Source organism: Carassius auratus, chromosome 38 (assembly GCF_003368295.1).
Source record: "Carassius auratus strain Wakin chromosome 38, ASM336829v1, whole genome shotgun sequence".
NCBI classification, from domain to species: Eukaryota; Metazoa; Chordata; class Actinopteri; order Cypriniformes; family Cyprinidae; genus Carassius; species Carassius auratus.
The window spans coordinates 15,171,146-15,188,263 of record NC_039280.1 but is presented as its reverse complement, the minus strand read 5'-3'; the positions used below and the strand labels follow the sequence as shown (position 1 = coordinate 15,188,263).

General features: G+C 35.7%; 2 protein-coding genes across 3 annotated transcripts; both read right to left on the bottom strand.

Moving 5' to 3' along the window:
* Positions 1 to 271: 271 nt before the first annotated feature.
* LOC113057198 (uncharacterized) lies at positions 272 to 5,474 on the bottom strand. Its single transcript, XM_026224390.1, has 11 exons — positions 4,349 to 5,474; positions 3,480 to 3,996; positions 3,302 to 3,395; positions 3,064 to 3,177; positions 2,850 to 2,950; positions 2,609 to 2,707; positions 2,286 to 2,418; positions 1,784 to 1,900; positions 1,528 to 1,680; positions 1,238 to 1,359; positions 272 to 1,159 (listed from the first exon to the last, which is right to left on the bottom strand). Exons 1-11 carry the CDS (start codon positions 4,431 to 4,433, stop codon positions 1,006 to 1,008), a joined length of 1,689 nt encoding a protein of 562 aa, XP_026080175.1. The 5' UTR covers positions 4,434 to 5,474; the 3' UTR covers positions 272 to 1,005.
* A 98-nt stretch (positions 5,475 to 5,572) lies between these two features.
* On the bottom strand, positions 5,573 to 13,821 carry LOC113057200 (uncharacterized). Of its 2 annotated transcripts, none has more exons than XM_026224391.1 (11): positions 13,562 to 13,821; positions 12,812 to 13,280; positions 9,494 to 9,581; positions 8,917 to 9,030; positions 8,694 to 8,794; positions 7,883 to 7,981; positions 7,028 to 7,157; positions 6,730 to 6,840; positions 6,483 to 6,635; positions 6,212 to 6,333; positions 5,573 to 6,063 (listed from the first exon to the last, which is right to left on the bottom strand). In XM_026224391.1, the coding sequence occupies exons 1-11, from the start codon at positions 13,665 to 13,667 to the stop codon at positions 5,898 to 5,900; spliced, it is 1,659 nt and encodes a 552-aa protein (XP_026080176.1). In that variant the 5' UTR covers positions 13,668 to 13,821; the 3' UTR covers positions 5,573 to 5,897. The 2 variants fall into 2 exon arrangements, with proteins under 2 accessions (XP_026080176.1, XP_026080177.1); XM_026224392.1 differs by having other exon boundaries at positions 12,812 to 13,277; positions 13,562 to 13,818.
* Between the last annotated feature and the right edge of the window lie 3,297 nt (positions 13,822 to 17,118).

The following is a 17,118-nucleotide window of genomic DNA, read 5'->3' as shown; positions in this document are numbered from 1 at the left end:
AATGAATCATTAAACTTGTGAACCAAAAAATAAATTACAACAATCAAACCGACTCAGAAGGTAACACTTCTCGCATTTCTGTCAATCATGCAGAGCAATCAGATAAACAAAGAAAATAAACTCTTCTTCAGGAAATTCAACACAAATTAGGTAAAAGATACACAGAGCTACCCACTGGTTACAAAAAACAAAAACAAAAAAAACACACATTTTGAATTCTCAAAGGAATTAATTCTGCACAGGGCATTAGCAATGATTTTTGTCAATTCTTTTATTGTAGTCTGAATGACGAATGGAGCTCAAACATATGTTCAGGCAGATCATGGCGTGACAGCCAGCATCAGCTGACGCTCAGTTGATTGTAACTCCTTCCACTACAGTTAAATAAGATATATAAGTGCATTCAAACTCACACTTGCCTTGATCTGTCGCTCATCCTCCAGGCACATGAAATCATCTATCAGTTAATTGTTTAATCTTGTCAAGTCTCATTTACAGACTTGTATCACTTCTGGATAGAATTTTATATCTGGTAATTGCATTAGGCTTCGGGGGTTTCACACCTCAGTGAGGTTTGCTTGTGGACAGCTCAGAATCTGAAACCTTGAGAGTTAAGTCTGTCACCAAAATAATGTTCAGGACCTCTACAGCAATCTTAATCAAACAAATAATTCAGGTTCGTAGCTGGACATGTTACAATCCTCTTTTTGTAAAAGGCACAAGTCAAAATGAGTAACTCTTTGAAAATTATATTTTCATATAAAAGATTAAAAGGCTAAAGAGTAAAAGGGTCAATTCAATTTTCTCCAGTGGTCTGATAGAAACATTGTTTCCTATTTTTAAGTAACATCAAAAAGTCATCAGTTAAAAGCAAATATTGTAATATCTGATGAAAATATCTATGTACCCGTTTATGTTCATAAATTAATGTCACAAAACAGCCATGCCATTGAATTAAACTTGTTACCAAAAGTTTTACAATTCTGGCTGATGTTGTTATTCACATCAAAGAAAACAGAAAAGTCCCTTCAGAGGCTGACAGGTGACGTGTCTAGGCTTCAGATCGAGGGTGAACTCTCGGCTCACATCCAGCACTTCCCTCACCTGACGCTCCGACAACACACCCCTCCAGCGCAGCAGACCTGGTACATACTGCTCACTGCAAAACATTGAGAAGAAGAATTCACTGCACTGTATGTTTTCAGACCTGTAATTAAGTGTTATTGGCTAAGTTTACCTCTCCTGAGGGAAATCTCTGAACAAAGCACAACAGGTAATCTTCAGTGCATCTATATCACTGTGAAACAAAACTTCACTGAGTCTCTGAAGGAGATGGTTCTTCTGGTCAGCACTGACATTCTGTAAAATAAAACAGATGCATAATGTTTCTTCACACTTAGAAAAAAAAACTGTGCTTTTAAAACTTGTTCACTGAAAGTAGTTCTTCTATGGCACCGGGGTGAACATCCCCTTTTGTAACCATTTTTAAGAGTTTAATAAAATGAAATGTTATAGAGTTCTTCTTACCAGTTCAGTGAATTTTTTGTGTAAACTGAGAATGTCCTCGCTTATCCTTTCTCCAACATTTCCCCATCTCCTCTTTAGCTGGCTGAACTTGTTCTTCATCAGGCAATCCAGATACACGTGTGAAACACAGTCATAAGATACATTCACAAAGATCTGTCAAAAAGAAAGTGGGGCAGAGGAGCAGTGGATGTGTTAAAAAAAATGTATATATATTTTTTAATTTGAGTTAGACTGTGTATCTGAGCACAGAACCAACCTCCTGAATCTCTTTCCCCACATCAGTCTGAGGTAGAGATGCACATCGCTGTTGGATTGCCTCTGTAAGTGCTTGGATTTGCGCACCTCCTTCTTTAAAGTATTTCTTTAAAAGGTCCTAGAAATGTACATTTACAAAGAAACTAGAGTTTTTTTGTATGCTTTTCCTGAATTTGGCCTATTGCAAAAAATGGACGCGACCACAAAATCCTGCCTTGTAGAATGCACAAAAACAATGCTTTAGGTATCATGAACAATAACAACCATTTTTCCATAATTAACTCTCCAGGTATTGTTCATTGTTAGTTCATAATGCATGTTTTAAAGTAAACAAACCGTACCTTTTTACAAAAGGTTACCACTTCATTGTTGAAAAAAAATTATAGGCAGGTATGTAAGCTAATATTAACCTCTATTGATGACTGAGACATTAATTTTTTGGGAATTTGGAAAATCCCTCAACTTTCCTTCTGTACATAAACTATTCATGATGAAATGGTTACCTCTGCTATGTGTTTTATCATCTTCTGTACAATAGACAGAACGTGATCCTCCATCCCCTTTAACATGTCGATGATGTTTGAGAAGTCATTATTGTTGTTTATATCTGGATTGTTGAGTTGAGGAGCAAAAAATCTACAGCAAAATAAATAAATGCATAAAACTGTTTTTATGATAAAATAGTTGCAGTTTTGTGGTTGCCAGTGTATGAACCTTATGCAGGATGAATCAGAACATTATGCACAGGAAAAATGCTTTATAGATTTTATAGATGTATAGGTTTTATAGATGTATAATTATGTTAATCTTTAAAAATAGAAATCACCTGAGTTGCCTACAGGTGCTGATGACCCAAAGCAGATGCACAGAATCTTTCTCCAAGGGTTGTTGTTTTTCCAGGTGTTTTTTCTCTGCCTGCACATACCTAAAAAAAAAAAAAATAGAATAGAAGAATTGAAGAAAAAGTTTGTATTATTATTCATAATACTTTGGTATGTTTTTCTAAAGAAAAAAAAAATGCATAACAATAAATACATTGATAATGTGAAGAGATTTAAGACACTTACACCTCAACAAAATGATGAAGCTCTTGAAGGCAGAGCGTTTGTGCCGCACACATCAGTGTGTGACTAAATTCCTGAAAACTCTGAATAACATCATTCAGACACTGTAAAGACATAACATCATGAAATAAGTGTGCAATACAAAACGTTTAAAAACCTTTAAAAATCCTCTTTTTAATACCAAGAAAAAATGAGCATTGCAAATTGTTTCACTCACTTTAGTGACATCTAAGTGAACTCTAATGAATGTTTCTTCATCCATTGACTCTCCATTATGTCTATGTTGCTCATCATAGTCCAGGATGTTCTGAAGAGTCGTGCGGATGTAATTCTGTTACAGTTCAAGCAGGACAGAGTTTTATGTCATTCCTAAATGTTTTGCTAATCTGGGGTACTCTTTTTAGCCTATTACAATGCAAATACATTTAACAAATACAGATGGTGCATATCATGACCTGCAGATTCGGCAGCAGTTTCTCTGTTGCTTTCTGAAACCATCCAGTCAACAGCAGAGGGTCGTGCACTCTGAAGAAATCCTGTGAGTCTGAACTGTAACATAAATTAATTTGTCAATAGTTCATGCTTCATTTGTTTATTACATTTACAGTAAATAAAAGACAATCATTTTTATACCTGAAGAAAACATCTTTTCCCCACAGTAGAAGGCAGAAGATCTCTTTTACAGACAGATCTCTGTTTAGCAGCAGGTCCAGGTTGGTAAAGATTCGGCGGCTGTAACTGTCCTTCAGATGATCTAGCAGCCCAGCATCTTTCAGTGCAGGTGTTAATCGAAGCACCTCATCATATATCTTGCTCTTTGTTCTCTTTAGAAAGTCCTTTAACTGCTCCAACTGAGATCCTTGTGGTCCCTCTGCTGGCAGCGTGGGAAAGTGGTTCTCCACAAACTGATCAATTTCCTGAAGGTACTTACAAATCCAGTCTTGAGAGAAGTTGTTATTCAGTTTGCTCAATGTTTTCAACACCTCAACTGCAGCGTCAAAGTCCTCAGTGGTTGATTCATCACTCAAAATCTTTCTGAGAGTATGAAGCACTCTATTGTTATGTGCTTCAACATCTAGAGCAATGAGATCAGGAGCTCCGGACTGCTGTGGATTGCATTCAGATGCCTGTTCCCCTGGTGAAAGATTCACTGACAAATAAAAGTGTGCATGATAAATGAATAAAAAAGGTATGGGTTGCACTTTGATAGATGTGAACATACACGTCTTCAGCATTAAACATTATTTAAAAAATCTTTATTAATTCATAAATATCATGTTTTGGGAAAATGTAATTTTAATGTATTTTTTTTATATAAATTACTAAACCACTCATGTAATTCATCAAACTATGCCAACAAACAAAATGCTGAAAAACTTTAAACAATATGCTTGCATTTTATACTGATGGAAAGATGTGAGGATTTTCCAACAAGAGCAAAAACACTTACTTTCATAAATGAGTGAAATCAGTGACAGAGAAATAACAAGATAGTATCTTACCATCTGTCAGCTCTATTTTTTCTTTCCCATTTTTAGTTTTCCTCCTGAACAAAAAGCTTTTCTTTCTCGTGTGCGCAAACTCCATACTTGACTGACACAAATAAAAAGCTTCCTTTTCACACTGAGTACATCAGAGTAAATAATGAGCTTGCAGGGAATCAGGTACTTTATATTACTGGAAGATTACCTTAATGAATAGACATTCCACCCATTGTGTTGGCAGCTAAATAACTGACGGTTTAAGGCGTGAAGGCTATATGACAGCATTTAAGAGAAGTGCAGGCAAGTCTAGCCCTTGGGTGTGCCATACAAATATTTTAGAAATAGCACATTTTACTATACTGTGATACTATAACATTTACATTTAGTCATTTAGCAGACGCTTTTATCCAAAGCTCAGTACTTTCCGCACACCATCATATTGTACCAAAGACCATGCACAGTGGCAAGAAGCTACATCTTATAACAGGGAAAGGGAAAATGAAAGTTATAAAACAGTCCTTAGAAATGCCAGTGGCAGTGACTTGTGCTTTTATTGAACTGAAACAAAAACAGAGTAGATCAAGTGGCAGCACTGGTAAAACAGAATCCATCTGTTTCCCATCAGTGTGAAGTTAAGGCATGCTGATAAACCAGAATATTACCTTGCAGTGCTTTAATGCTGCTTAAACCCTACTGCTTAAAGACTACTCTATTATATTTGATATATAAATTATTCTAAGGCTTCAAAATCAAAACTTTGCCTAAAAACCTGTTGCCTAAAAACCCTAACCCTAACCCTTTTTAAGTGAGTAAAAGACCTTTTAGTATGATTGTATGTTGTAACAACATTGCAGAAATGTCCACCTTCAGGTTGTGGTTCACATGGCTTTTTGCTGATTTTTATAAAGTAGACTTTTTATATTGTTAGTAATATTTAAATATTAACACTTAATGGACCAAAGAAACTTCTGTTTAAAAATCATCTTATTTAGAACATGATTGGGATATATAGAGTGGCAGCTGGTTTATATGCATTTTATGAAAGTATGTATTTAAAGTTTCAATAAACAGTTCCACTTCAAAAAAATTGAATTGTTCAGACTATTATTTCAAGTTTTAGGCTTTACATGGTTAATTGTTTCCAATTGCACCTTTATTTTCAATTGATCAGATCACCGAAAACACATCTTAATATCAGGAGGAGAAAGTAACAGCATGAACATAATAAGTGGGCTACGTTAATTAATGGTTAGACAAGTATTAAAAAGTATTTTTTATTTCAGACAGACTGAGAAAATAAAGTTACTGGAGTAGCTCTGCAGCTTTGATGCCTGCAGTGTAGACATTTGTGAAAGAAAGATTTAAGACCTTGTTAAAAAAAATACACCTTTACCAAATGAACTACATAAAAGAGGATTAAACAATTAAATAGCACAAATTCTTCAAATACAATATTCTTTGTATATTTTTTTACTTATATTGTAATATATATGTATATATATATATATATATATATACATGTGTATGTATATATATATATATACGGTGTATGTATTTGTACTTGATACTATTTACAACAAAAAAGTCCCTTCAGAGGACAGTGAGTGACAGGTGTAGGAATTGGACACAGGCCAATTTCCTGGATCATATCCCGGGTCACATCCAGCACTTCCCTCACCTGTCGCTCCGATAAATCCCCCTTCCAGCGCAGCAGACCAGGTACATACTTCTCACTGCAAAACAATCAGAAGAAGACTTTATTGCACTGTCTGATGAAAACAACATCACACATTCTCTGTTCGAATACGCTCACTCCATTTGAAACAACTGTAAATACATGTTTGCATTTGTAGTGAAGTGTTAATGGTGATCTGAGTTCACCTCTCCTGAGGGAAATCTCTGAACAGATTGCAACAGGTAATCTTTAGTGCTTCTACATCACTGCAATGTAAAACTTCACTCATTCTCTGAAGGAGCTGGTTCTGCTGGGCAACAACGCCATCCTGCAAGCAAAATTCACTTTACTCAAACCAAATACCATATGTGGAACAATTATGCTGAATGTTGATGTTTTCTAAGGGTCAAGTGAATCAGGAAATCAGCACTTAAAAAACAACAGTTATTTGAGGAATAAAAAAGGTATTTTTTTCACCAGTTCAGAGAATGTTTCATGAAAGTATTGAACATCCTCTTTTATCTTTTCCTCTGCATTTCCCCAACACTGCTCTAGGTTTCTGAACTTTGTCTTCATCAGGCAATCCAGGTACACTTTGGAAACACTGTTGTAAGCTATTTTTACAACGACCTGTCGGGAATAAAAAAGATTGTTAGAGAGACTGAAGCTGAGACATGGAGCTTGAGTCTTTTTGCTTGGTTTTAACGTCATAGACTGTACGTACCGTTTTGATTTCTGAGGCCGTCTCAGGCAGAGATGAACACTGCTTTTTAATTGCCTCCATTAGGATATCAATATGTCCATTCCTTTTCTTGAAATAACTTTCTAAATTGGCCTACAAATGAACATTTAAAGAGAAACAGAACTGTAAGTTTGATATATAAATGTGTTAGGAAAGGTTTCATTATCCTTCATCAGTAACTTAACCCAGAGAGATAGTCTGATATGAATGGATGCTGCCAAAATAATCCTAAATGAGATGGATACTTAATTTTGAGTGCTCAACAAAAATAAAACCATACCTGTGCTGAGCAGTTCATGATCTTCTGTACAATGGATGAAGTTTTATCTTCCAGTTTCTGTAGCATGCATAAAGTACTTGAGTAGATATCACTGTTGCTAACATCTGGACAGATTTGTGCAGCATAGCATCTATAGGTAAAAATAACACTGGTTTTATGATAAAACTGCAAAAAAGGGGAGTTAAAGGTTAAATGTAATGAAAGGCCAATTTAAGGAACATCCAATAAGAGGTGCAGTCAAAAAAAAAAAAGAATTACTTTTAGTACAAATATAAAAAATAATAATACACTCACAAGATATAATGACACTAATTATAACAATGAGGCAAGGTTTCAAGGTAGATATGATATTTTAGCCAATTATGGAAGTCAAATATTAGTCACTTTAACTTAATATCCTCACAATTATACTGAAAAAATTAAGGGTGACAAATATATCTTCACCTGTTTTCCAGTTTAAAGGGATATTTCACCCAAAAATTAAGGAATGCACATGTATGTGTCTAGCGGTACTCTCGTGAACACAGCTAAGACTAAAGAAGAAACATTTAAATAAAGTTTAAACTGAATTTTTTTTTTCCTTTGCACACAAAAAGTATTCTCGTAATGTCATAACATTACGGGTAACCACTGATATTACATGGACTATTTTGTTAGTTAATTAATAAGTTATATAAGTTATTTATTTTTCTATGTTCCGAAGATGAACGAAGGTCTTACGGGTTTGGAATGACACGAGGGTGAATAATTAATGATAGAATTTAATTTTGGGGGGTGAACTATCCATTTAATTATACACTTTTACAGGTCCTGAGCCACATATTAGTTCATTATTGAATCATCATTAGTAAATACCTGAGTTGCATGCACGTGTTGATTATCCGAAACAGATTCACAGAGTTTTTCTCAGTAAATGTTAGTTTTTTAAGACGTTCATTCTCAGCATCCGCATACCTAAGAAAACACATTTATTGCTATTAAGTACAGGATTACAAACCTCACCTCTCCAACAACCAAACACTATAAAGATCATAACTAGATACTCATTAAATAAGAATAATGTATTGCGGGAATGTTAAACTCAGTTCCTGGAGGGCCACAGCCCTCAATGTTGGATAGATTGTCTTTATGAGTTGAATGCACATGAATGCCACCACAAAGTCGTTATTACGAGTGGAAAACTCAGATTTTTCTTTAAGCCCAGAGGTTCTGAGTTGGGGTGTGTCAGTGACAAAAACATTTGGATTCAATGGACACAGCCAAAGGCTATAGATATATGGTGTTTTATTAACAAGGTTCAGGAGGATCAACCAATCTGGTACACATTATAGATAGGGGGAGTTCTCTGGATTCGGGCTATATTCTGGGCTCGGAGCCCTCCCCCAGGAAAGCATGGCAAAATATGCTTTCTTTTTTTTTTCAGATTAGATGTAAGGATGAACTCATGAAGCAGCATCTGTACTGATAGTAAATTAGTTTAAATTAAATTTGTTGTACGATTTGTCAACTCATAAATTCCACACCTGCTCCACACAAACCGTGCAGTTTCCAAATAAGCCATAAAGACTAGATTAGCTAAATCAGATGCGTTTAATTAGGGTTGAAGCTAAACTCTGTGCTTTAATGTGTGAACTTTAAAGGTGTAAAACAAGATAGAGAAACCTACTTCTGAACAAAATCCTGCAGCTCTTCACTACAGAGTATTTGTACGGCATGCATCAATGTCAGACCAACCTTTTCAGCTTCTAAAATAGTACAATTCACGACCTGTGAAAACAAAACAGGAAACAGATTAGCAATATATCATATTCAAATCCCCTCTGATACCTTTTTATATAAGGAAACAAAAATAAGTCTTGCTTCACTTTCTGTCTCTCTCTCAGAGCTACCTTTATGACATCTAAGTGAATACTGATGAAAGTTTCATCATTCATTGAATTCTCATTAGGTCCATGTTCCTCATCATAGCTCAGGATGTTCTGTAGAAGCTTTGAGATCTCATCCTGTTTAAGTGGGGCAGAAATACATGTGTGTTACACCTCTCATGTTTTGGGTCCTTTCATGCATTATTGCTACATGAGTCAGTAAAGTCAAAGAATTTAAATAAAATGAAGACCATCCACCTTATTTTGCCACATGGAATTTGCGCTACGATGGGAATATAGCCAATGTGTTTATGATTACTATAATAGCCTATGTGCTGATACTTAATGAAATGAAAAGAAATAGCAGTTAGCACCTCAGACAGCAAGCAGTTTCTGCCCAGATCCGGCCCACATCTGGCCTGCATGGATCTTATGCGGGCCAGATCTGGGCCGAAACTGCTTGCTGTCTATAATGCAGCATATCGGACTGTTTTGGTAATGCTAAATGAATGGAAGTGAATTACAGCGGAAGCCTCACACATTTAAATTACAAATGGCCTGCTTTTATGTTAAAAATAAAGTGGATACAATGAAGTCTCACCTTATGTACTTGCAGTAGTTTCTGCTTTGCTCTTTCAAACCCTCTTGTCAACAGCAGAGGATCGTACACTCTCAGTTTTGATTCTGAACTGAAACAGAAATGTACATTTATTCATTTATTTAGCAGACGCTTTTATCCAAAGCGACTTACTAATGAGGACAGTGGAAGCAATCAAAAACAACAAAAAGAGCAATGATATATATGTGCTATAACAAGCCTCAGTTAGGTTAACACAGTACACGTAGCATGGTCTTTTAAATAATATAATAAATATAAAGAAAACAGATAGAACAAAAAAAGAATAGAGCAAGCTAGTGTTAGAGGTCTTTACACACACACACACACACACACACAATTGCATTAATAAATGAAAAGAAAATACAGTCTTGTTCAAAATAATAGCAGTACAATGTGACTAACCAGAATAATCAAGGTTTTTAGTATATTTTTTATTGCTACGTGGCAAACAAGTTACCAGTAGGTTCAGTAGATTCTCAGAAAACAAATGAGACCCAGCATTCATGATATGCACGCTCTTAAGGCTGTGCAATTGGGCAATTAGTTGAATTAGTTGAAAGGGGTGTGTTCAAAAAAATAGCAGTGTGGCATTCAATCACTGAGGTCATCAATTTTGTGAAGAAACAGGTGTGAATCAGGTGGCCCCTATTTAAGGATGAAGCCAGCACTTGTTGAACATGCATTTGAAAGCTGAGGAAAATGGGTCGTTCAAGACATTGTTCAGAAGAACAGCGTACTTTGATTAAAAAGTTGATTAGAGAGGGGAAAACCTATAAAGAGGTGCAAAAAATGATAGGCTGTTCAGCTAAAATGATCTCCAATGCCTTAAAATGGAGAGCAAAACCAGAGAGACGTGGAAGAAAACGGAAGACAACCATCAAAATGGATAGAAGAATAACCAGAATGGCAAAGGCTCAGCCAATGATCACCTCCAGGATGATCAAAGACAGTCTGGAGTTACCTGTAAGTACTGTGACAGTTAGAAGACGTCTGTGTGAAGCTAATCTATTTTCAAGAATCCCCCGCAAAGTCCCTCTGTTAAAAAAAAGGCATGTGCAGAAGAGGTTACAATTTGCCAAAGAACACATCAACTGGCCTAAAGAGAAATGGAGGAACATTTTGTGGACTGATGAGAGTAAACTTGTTCTTTTTGGGTCCAAGGGCCACAGGCAGTTTGTGAGATGACCCCCAAACTCTGAATTCAAGCCACAGTACACAGTGAAGACAGTGAAGCATGGAGGTGCAAGCATCATGATATGGGCATGTTTCTCCTACTATGGTGTTGGGCCTATTTATCGCATACCAGGGATCATGGATCAGTTTGCATATGTTAAAATACTTGAAGAGGTCATGTTGCCCTATGCTGAAGAGGACATGCCCTTGAAATGGTTGTTTCAACAAGACAATGACCCAAAACACACTAGTAAACGGGCAAAGTCTCGGTTCCAAACCAACAAAATTAATGTTATGGAGTGGCCAGCCCAATCTCCAGACCTTAATCCAATTGAGAACTTGTGGGGTGATATCAAAAATGCTGTTTCTGAAGCAAAACCAAGAAATGTGAATGAATTGTGGAATGTTGTTAAAGAATCATGGAGTGGAATAACAGCTGAGAGGTGCCACAAGTTGGTTGACTCCATGCCACACAGATGTCAAGCAGTTTTAAAAAACTGTGGTCATACAACTAAATATTAGTTTAGTGATTCACAGGATTGCTAAATCCCAGAAAAAAAAATGTTTGTACAAAATAGTTTTGAGTTTGTACAGTCAAAGGTAGACACTGCTATTTTTTTGAACACACCCCTTTCAACTAATTGCCCAATTGCACAGCCTTAAGAGCGTGCATATCATGAATGCTGGGTCTTGTTTGTTTTCTGACAATCTACTGAACCTACTGGTAACTTGTTTGCCACGTAGCAATAAAAAATATACTAAAAACCTTGATTATTCTGGTTAGTCACATTGTACTGCTATTATTTTGAACAAGACTGTAGAATACAAAAAGATTAGGAGAAAAAAAGATTTTTTTAAGAATTGAATTAGAATAGTGAGTGTTAAAGTTAGAGGGTCAAATAAAGTTGGAAGAGATGTGTTTTAAGCCGATTCTTGAAGATGGCTAAGGACTCAGCTGCCAGGATTGAGTTGGGGAGGTCATTCCGCCAGGAAGGAACATTTAATTTAAAAGTCTGTAAAAGTGACTTTGTGCTTTTTTGGGATGGCACAATCAAGCGATGTTCACTTGCAGAACGCAAGCTTCTAGAGGGCACATAAGTCTGAAGTAACAAATTTAGGTAAATGGGTGCAGAGCCAGTGGTAGTTTTGTAGGCAAACATCAATGCCTTGAATTTTATGGAAGCAGCTATTGGAAGCCAGTGCAAATTGATAAACAGAGGTGTGACGTGTATTATTTTAGGCTCATTAAAAAATTTATCTTGAAAAGAGCTTGAACAAGGAGTTGTGCAGCATGTTCCGAAAGAAAGGGCTTGATCTTGATGTTGAATAAAGCAAATCTGCAGGATCGGACAGTTTTAGCAATGTGGTCTGAGAAAGTCAGCTGATCATCAATCATAACTCCAAGGCTTCTAGCTCTTTTTGAAGGAGTTATGGTTGATGTGCAAATGAGAAACGAGCACTTATACTGTTCAAAAGTTTGAGGTTGGTAAGATTTTTAATGTTTACGAAAGAATTCTGTAATGCTCACCAAAGCTGCTTATTTGACCGAAAATTAAACCAAAATATTTACATTTTAAGAGATTTAAAAATGATTAGAAAAATCTGAAAGAATGTGATGTGTGGTGTCACTTATTGAGGGTAGAATACCTAATAGAGAAAAGAGTGCTGTGCATTCACTCCCTCACCTACAATTCCTGCTGAAACTCAAACCCGCAACATCTCTAACCATTAGGCAACAACTGAGCTAACAACTAAAATGAAAATGTTCCTTATATACAGTATAGGTCTAGCTAAATTTTTCAGAAATCATTCTGATATGCTGATTTGCTATTCAATAAATATTTCTTATTGCTATCATAGTTAACAAATGTGCTGCTTAATATTTTTAGTGATTCTGTGATACTTTAAAAAACAAGGTTAGAAAAAAACTGTGTTTATTTGAAATTGAATTAATGTCTTTAGTGTCATTTTTGGTTGGTATAGTGCATCCTTGCTCTTCATCTTCATCCTCCAAAAATAACTAAAAACAAACAATCATCCCAAACTTTTAAACGTAATGTTCATTTCAAAATTAACTTGTGTTGTATATATAAAATATTAAAATTTTAACAAATGTGCAGTACATACCTGAAGAAAAAATCTTTTCCCCACAGTAGAAGGCAGAAGATCTCTTTTACTGACAGATCTCTGTTTAGCAGCAGGTCCAGGTTGGTAAAGATTTGGCGGCTGTAGCAGTCCATCAGATGATCTAGCAGCCCAGCATCTTTCAGTGCAGGTGTCAATCGAAGCACACCATTGCATATCATAGACTCTGTGCTCTTTAGAAAGTCCTGTATCTGCTCCAACTGAGATCCTTGTGGTCCCTCTGCTGGCAGCGTGGGAAAGTGGTTCTCCACAATCTGATCTATTTCCTGAAGGTACTTATTTTGCCATTCTTGAGTGATGCTGATTTTTGGCAATGCAGCTGCAGTGTCAGTGTCCTCAGGGTTTGATTGTTGACTCAGAATTGTTCTGAGAACGCGAAGCCCTGCCTCACCACTAACTTCAACACCTGAACCAGATGGCATCTCATCGACTGTGCTTTCCTGTTCTCCTGCTTAATGCATGTGCATGAATTACTTTTGACATTTTAAACTCAAAAGTGAAACAATAATTTTTTATTCTACTTTTTTTTTTTTTGCTAATAAGATTTATGTCCAAAATGTCTTATTTTACTCAATAAAACTAATGAATTGTAATCCATGTTGTTATTAACTAATGTTAACAAAGATTTAGAAATATTGCTCAAATGTATCATTCATTGTTAGGTCATGTTAGCTAACATTAACGTTTACAATTAGACCTTTCTTCAATCAAAATGAAAAATTATTGTCTTACCATCTGCAGTCTCTGTGTGCTCTTTTGTTATGTCTTTAATCAGACGATACTGCTCATCTGTATTTCTGGCTTTTTTTTTCTTCTTCCCAAAGATCTTTTTAAGCATTTTTGTAAGGGCTTTTAGATTCTGCAATCTTTCTGATTTAGATCTATGAAAAAGTCAGCTGTTGTACAAGCGCATTATAGTTAATGTGAAAATTCAGCCATGATGCTGTTGTTCTTATATTCGCACAGGATGTGTTTGGGGTTCTTTTGAAGTGCCGGAAGTAGTTGCAGCAAGTGTAAGCAATGTATCATATGAAATAAAAATACCACAATAACAGTGCTGTGAAAACGTCTTTGCTGCATTCTGATTTCTTCTGGTTTTGTGTATATATCATTCAAATAGTTTTAGATTTTTAAAGCAAAATACAACATAAAACAAATGCCGCCTGAGTAATTTTATTTTATCAACACCGATTATCCATGTAAAAAACTAATTGCCAACTTTAGCAGCAATATGTGCAATTGAATGCTTTAGTTCACATTAGAGGGTTTGAGCATCAACTGTACATTAAAGGTTAAATCTTATGGGGGTTAGGTTGCTTTCACTTTTGCTTTAGAATTCTTGATCTTGGTGAAAAGATAATTTCCTGTTGTGGTTACATCTTTATACCTTTCACTTTCTAAGACTAAAACGAATGCTTCAAAGATGGATTCAATATAATTCTTATTTGAAAGCACAACAACAATAAAACAGTACAATGACAGAGTAGCTTTTAACAAATAGCTATTAACAAGAATGTAAAAGTAAGACTATAGTCTATATCGACTAATAATTTACAGAAAGTTTAGCAAACACTGTGGAACAGCGCCGGACTGGGGCAAAAATTTTCCCTTGGAGTAAATTAATTAATAATGATAGATAATTTTTGTCACATAGAAATACACTTCACAGTAAAGCACTGATTTTGAGCTAGTAAATTTACTGCAATTTTATATTTATATTTTCTGTGAAAAAAATTTAGAGGATTAGCATGGTTATCATAGATTCCTATAATAAATGAAAAAAATAAAAAAAATTAAGATGTCCCTAGCCCTTGGTAGCTTAGCTTAATGTCAGGTAAATAACTCAGAAAACAAGATTTTCAAAATAAAAAAATAAAAAAAGAAGTGGAAAGTATGTTTATTTACTGTACATGTACTCAATATTTGGTAGAGGCTCCTTTTGCTTTAATTACTGCCTCAATTTTGGCGTGGCATGAAGGTGATCAGTTTGTGGCACTGCTGAGGTGTTATGGAAGCCCAGGTTTCTTTGACAGTGTTCTTCTCATCTGCATTTTTTGGTCTCTTGTTTCTCATCTTCCTCTTGACAATACCCCATATATTCTCTACTGGGTTCAGGTCTGGTGAGTTTGCTGGCCAGTCAAGCAAACTCCTTCCACTCAACTTTCTGTTAACATGCTTGGATACAGCACTCTGTGAACAGCCAGCTTCTTTGACAATGAATGTTTGTGGCTTACCTTCCTTGTGAAGGATGTCAATGATTGTCTTCTGGACAACTGTGAGATCAGCAGTCTTCCCCATGATTGTGTAGCCTAGTGAACCAAACTGAGAGACTATTTTGAAGGCTCAGGAAACCTTTGCAGGTGTTTTGAGTTGATCAGCTGATTGGAATGTCATGAATTGCCATAATTTGTTGAGATAGTGAACTGGTGGGTTTTTGTTAAATCACCACAATTAAAAGAACCAAAGACTTAAACTATTCAATTCAATTCAAGTTTATTTGTATAGCGCTTTTTACAAAACAAATCGTTACAAAGCAACTTTACAGAAAATTATGTTTCTACAATATTTAGTAGTAGCTAGTAGTTTGTGCACATTTGACAGGATTTTAGAAAAAATAAAAATAATAATAATACAAGACGTAGTCAGCTAGACGATGAACTATCAATATTATTAATTAAGTTATTATATGATTCAGTCACACATTTAGCAATAATTGTTAGTTCTGTTTGTTGATTCAGGGTTAGCATCATCTGAGGTCCTCTGAGGGTCAGCATCATCTCTTCTCAGGTGTTCTGGATCCAGACTGGAGCTTGTGTAAATCCTAGTTACCATGGGATGTAAATCCCGTGGCGAAACATAGAAACAAAATACAGACATCATTAGCATAGCTGCTGATCCAACAAAGTAAAATTAGTTTAACCCAAGCTAATGAATAAAAAAGCACCTTTGATCAGATGCAACTACACTCACAATTTAAAAGATACGTTATTCGAATGCTTGGCGAAAGAGATGTGTTTTTAATCTAGATTTAAACAGAGAGAGTGTGTCTGAACCCCGAACATTATCAGGAAGGCTATTCCAGAGTTTGGGAGCCAAATGTGAGAAAGCTCTACCTCCTTTAGAGGACTTCGCTATCCTAGGAACGACCAAAAGTCCAGCGTTTTGTGACCTTAGGGTGCGTGATGGGTTGTAATGTGGTAGAAGACTAGTTAGGTACGCTGGAGCTAAACCATTTAGGGCCTTATAGGTAAGTAATGATAATTTGTAACTGATACGGAACTTAATAGGTAGCCAGTGCAGAGACTGTAAAATTGGGGTAATATGATCATATTTTCTTGACTTCGTAAGGACTCTAGCTGCTGCATTTTGGACTACCTGTAGCTTGTTTATTGACGAAGCAGGACAACCACCTAGAAGTGCATTACAATAGTCCAGTCTAGAGGTCATGAATGCATGAACTAGCTTTTCTGCATCAGAAACAGATAACATGTTTCGTAGCTTGGCAATGTTTCTAAGATGGAAGAATGCAGTTTTTGTAATATTGGAAATATGATTTTCGAAAGACAAATTGCTGTCTAATATAACACCCAGATTTCTGACTGTAGAGGAAATAACAGTATATCCGTCTAGTTGCAGATTATAATCTACAAGATTCTGTGTAGTGTTTTTTGGTCCAATAATTAGTATCTCTGTCTTATCCGAATTTAATTGGAGAAAATTATTTGTCATTCAATCTTTTACATTTTTAACACACTCTGTTAGCTTAGATAATTGGGAAGTTTCATCTGGTCTCGTTGAGATATGCACTTCCTGATTTTGCCAAATTCGATGTGTTCCTAGGTCAACATATTTTGTTGACCCTGGAACAACATTTTACTCCAAAAATATATTCTTAACCATATCCCTACACCTAAACCTAACCTTAACCATGAGTAATCCCTAAAATCAGAGGAAATGATAGATGAATGACACTGATGTACAAGCACCAAACACTGATTTTAAGCGTAAACTTCACAAAATCTAAAAACTGGTTCTTCAAACCTGATTGGTTAATCACAATGTTGTTCCAGGGTCAACAACGATGTTGTCCCAGGAACATGTCTCACTTGGTAAAATCAGGTTCTGCTTGAGATATATAGCTGAGTATCATCAGCATAACAGTGGAAGCTAATTCCGTATTTTCTAATAATATTACCAAGGGGCAACATGTATATTGAAAATAGAAGGGGACCTAGGATGGATCCTTGTGGCACTCCATATTTTACTGATGATAAATGAGATGACTCCCC

Excerpts from the sequence above, each read along its gene's own strand:
- LOC113057198 (XM_026224390.1), bottom strand. The coding sequence starts at position 4,433 with ATGGAGTTTGCGCACACGAGAAAGAAAAGCTTTTTGTTCAGGAGGAAA. Across the intron at positions 1,681-1,783 it reads TGGGGAAAGAGATTCAGGAG|ATCTTTGTGAATGTATCTTA; the intron begins GTTGGTTCTGTG and ends TCTTTTTGACAG. Across the intron at positions 1,160-1,237 it reads AGAGATTTCCCTCAGGAGAG|TGAGCAGTATGTACCAGGTC; the intron begins GTAAACTTAGCC and ends AATGTTTTGCAG.
- LOC113057200 (XM_026224391.1), bottom strand. The coding sequence starts at position 13,667 with ATGCTTAAAAAGATCTTTGGGAAGAAGAAAAAAAAAGCCAGAAATACA. Across the intron at positions 13,281-13,561 it reads GCACACAGAGACTGCAGATG|CAGGAGAACAGGAAAGCACA; the intron begins GTAAGACAATAA and ends ACATGCATTAAG. Across the intron at positions 9,031-9,493 it reads AACTACTGCAAGTACATAAG|GATGAGATCTCAAAGCTTCT; the intron begins GTGAGACTTCAT and ends CCACTTAAACAG.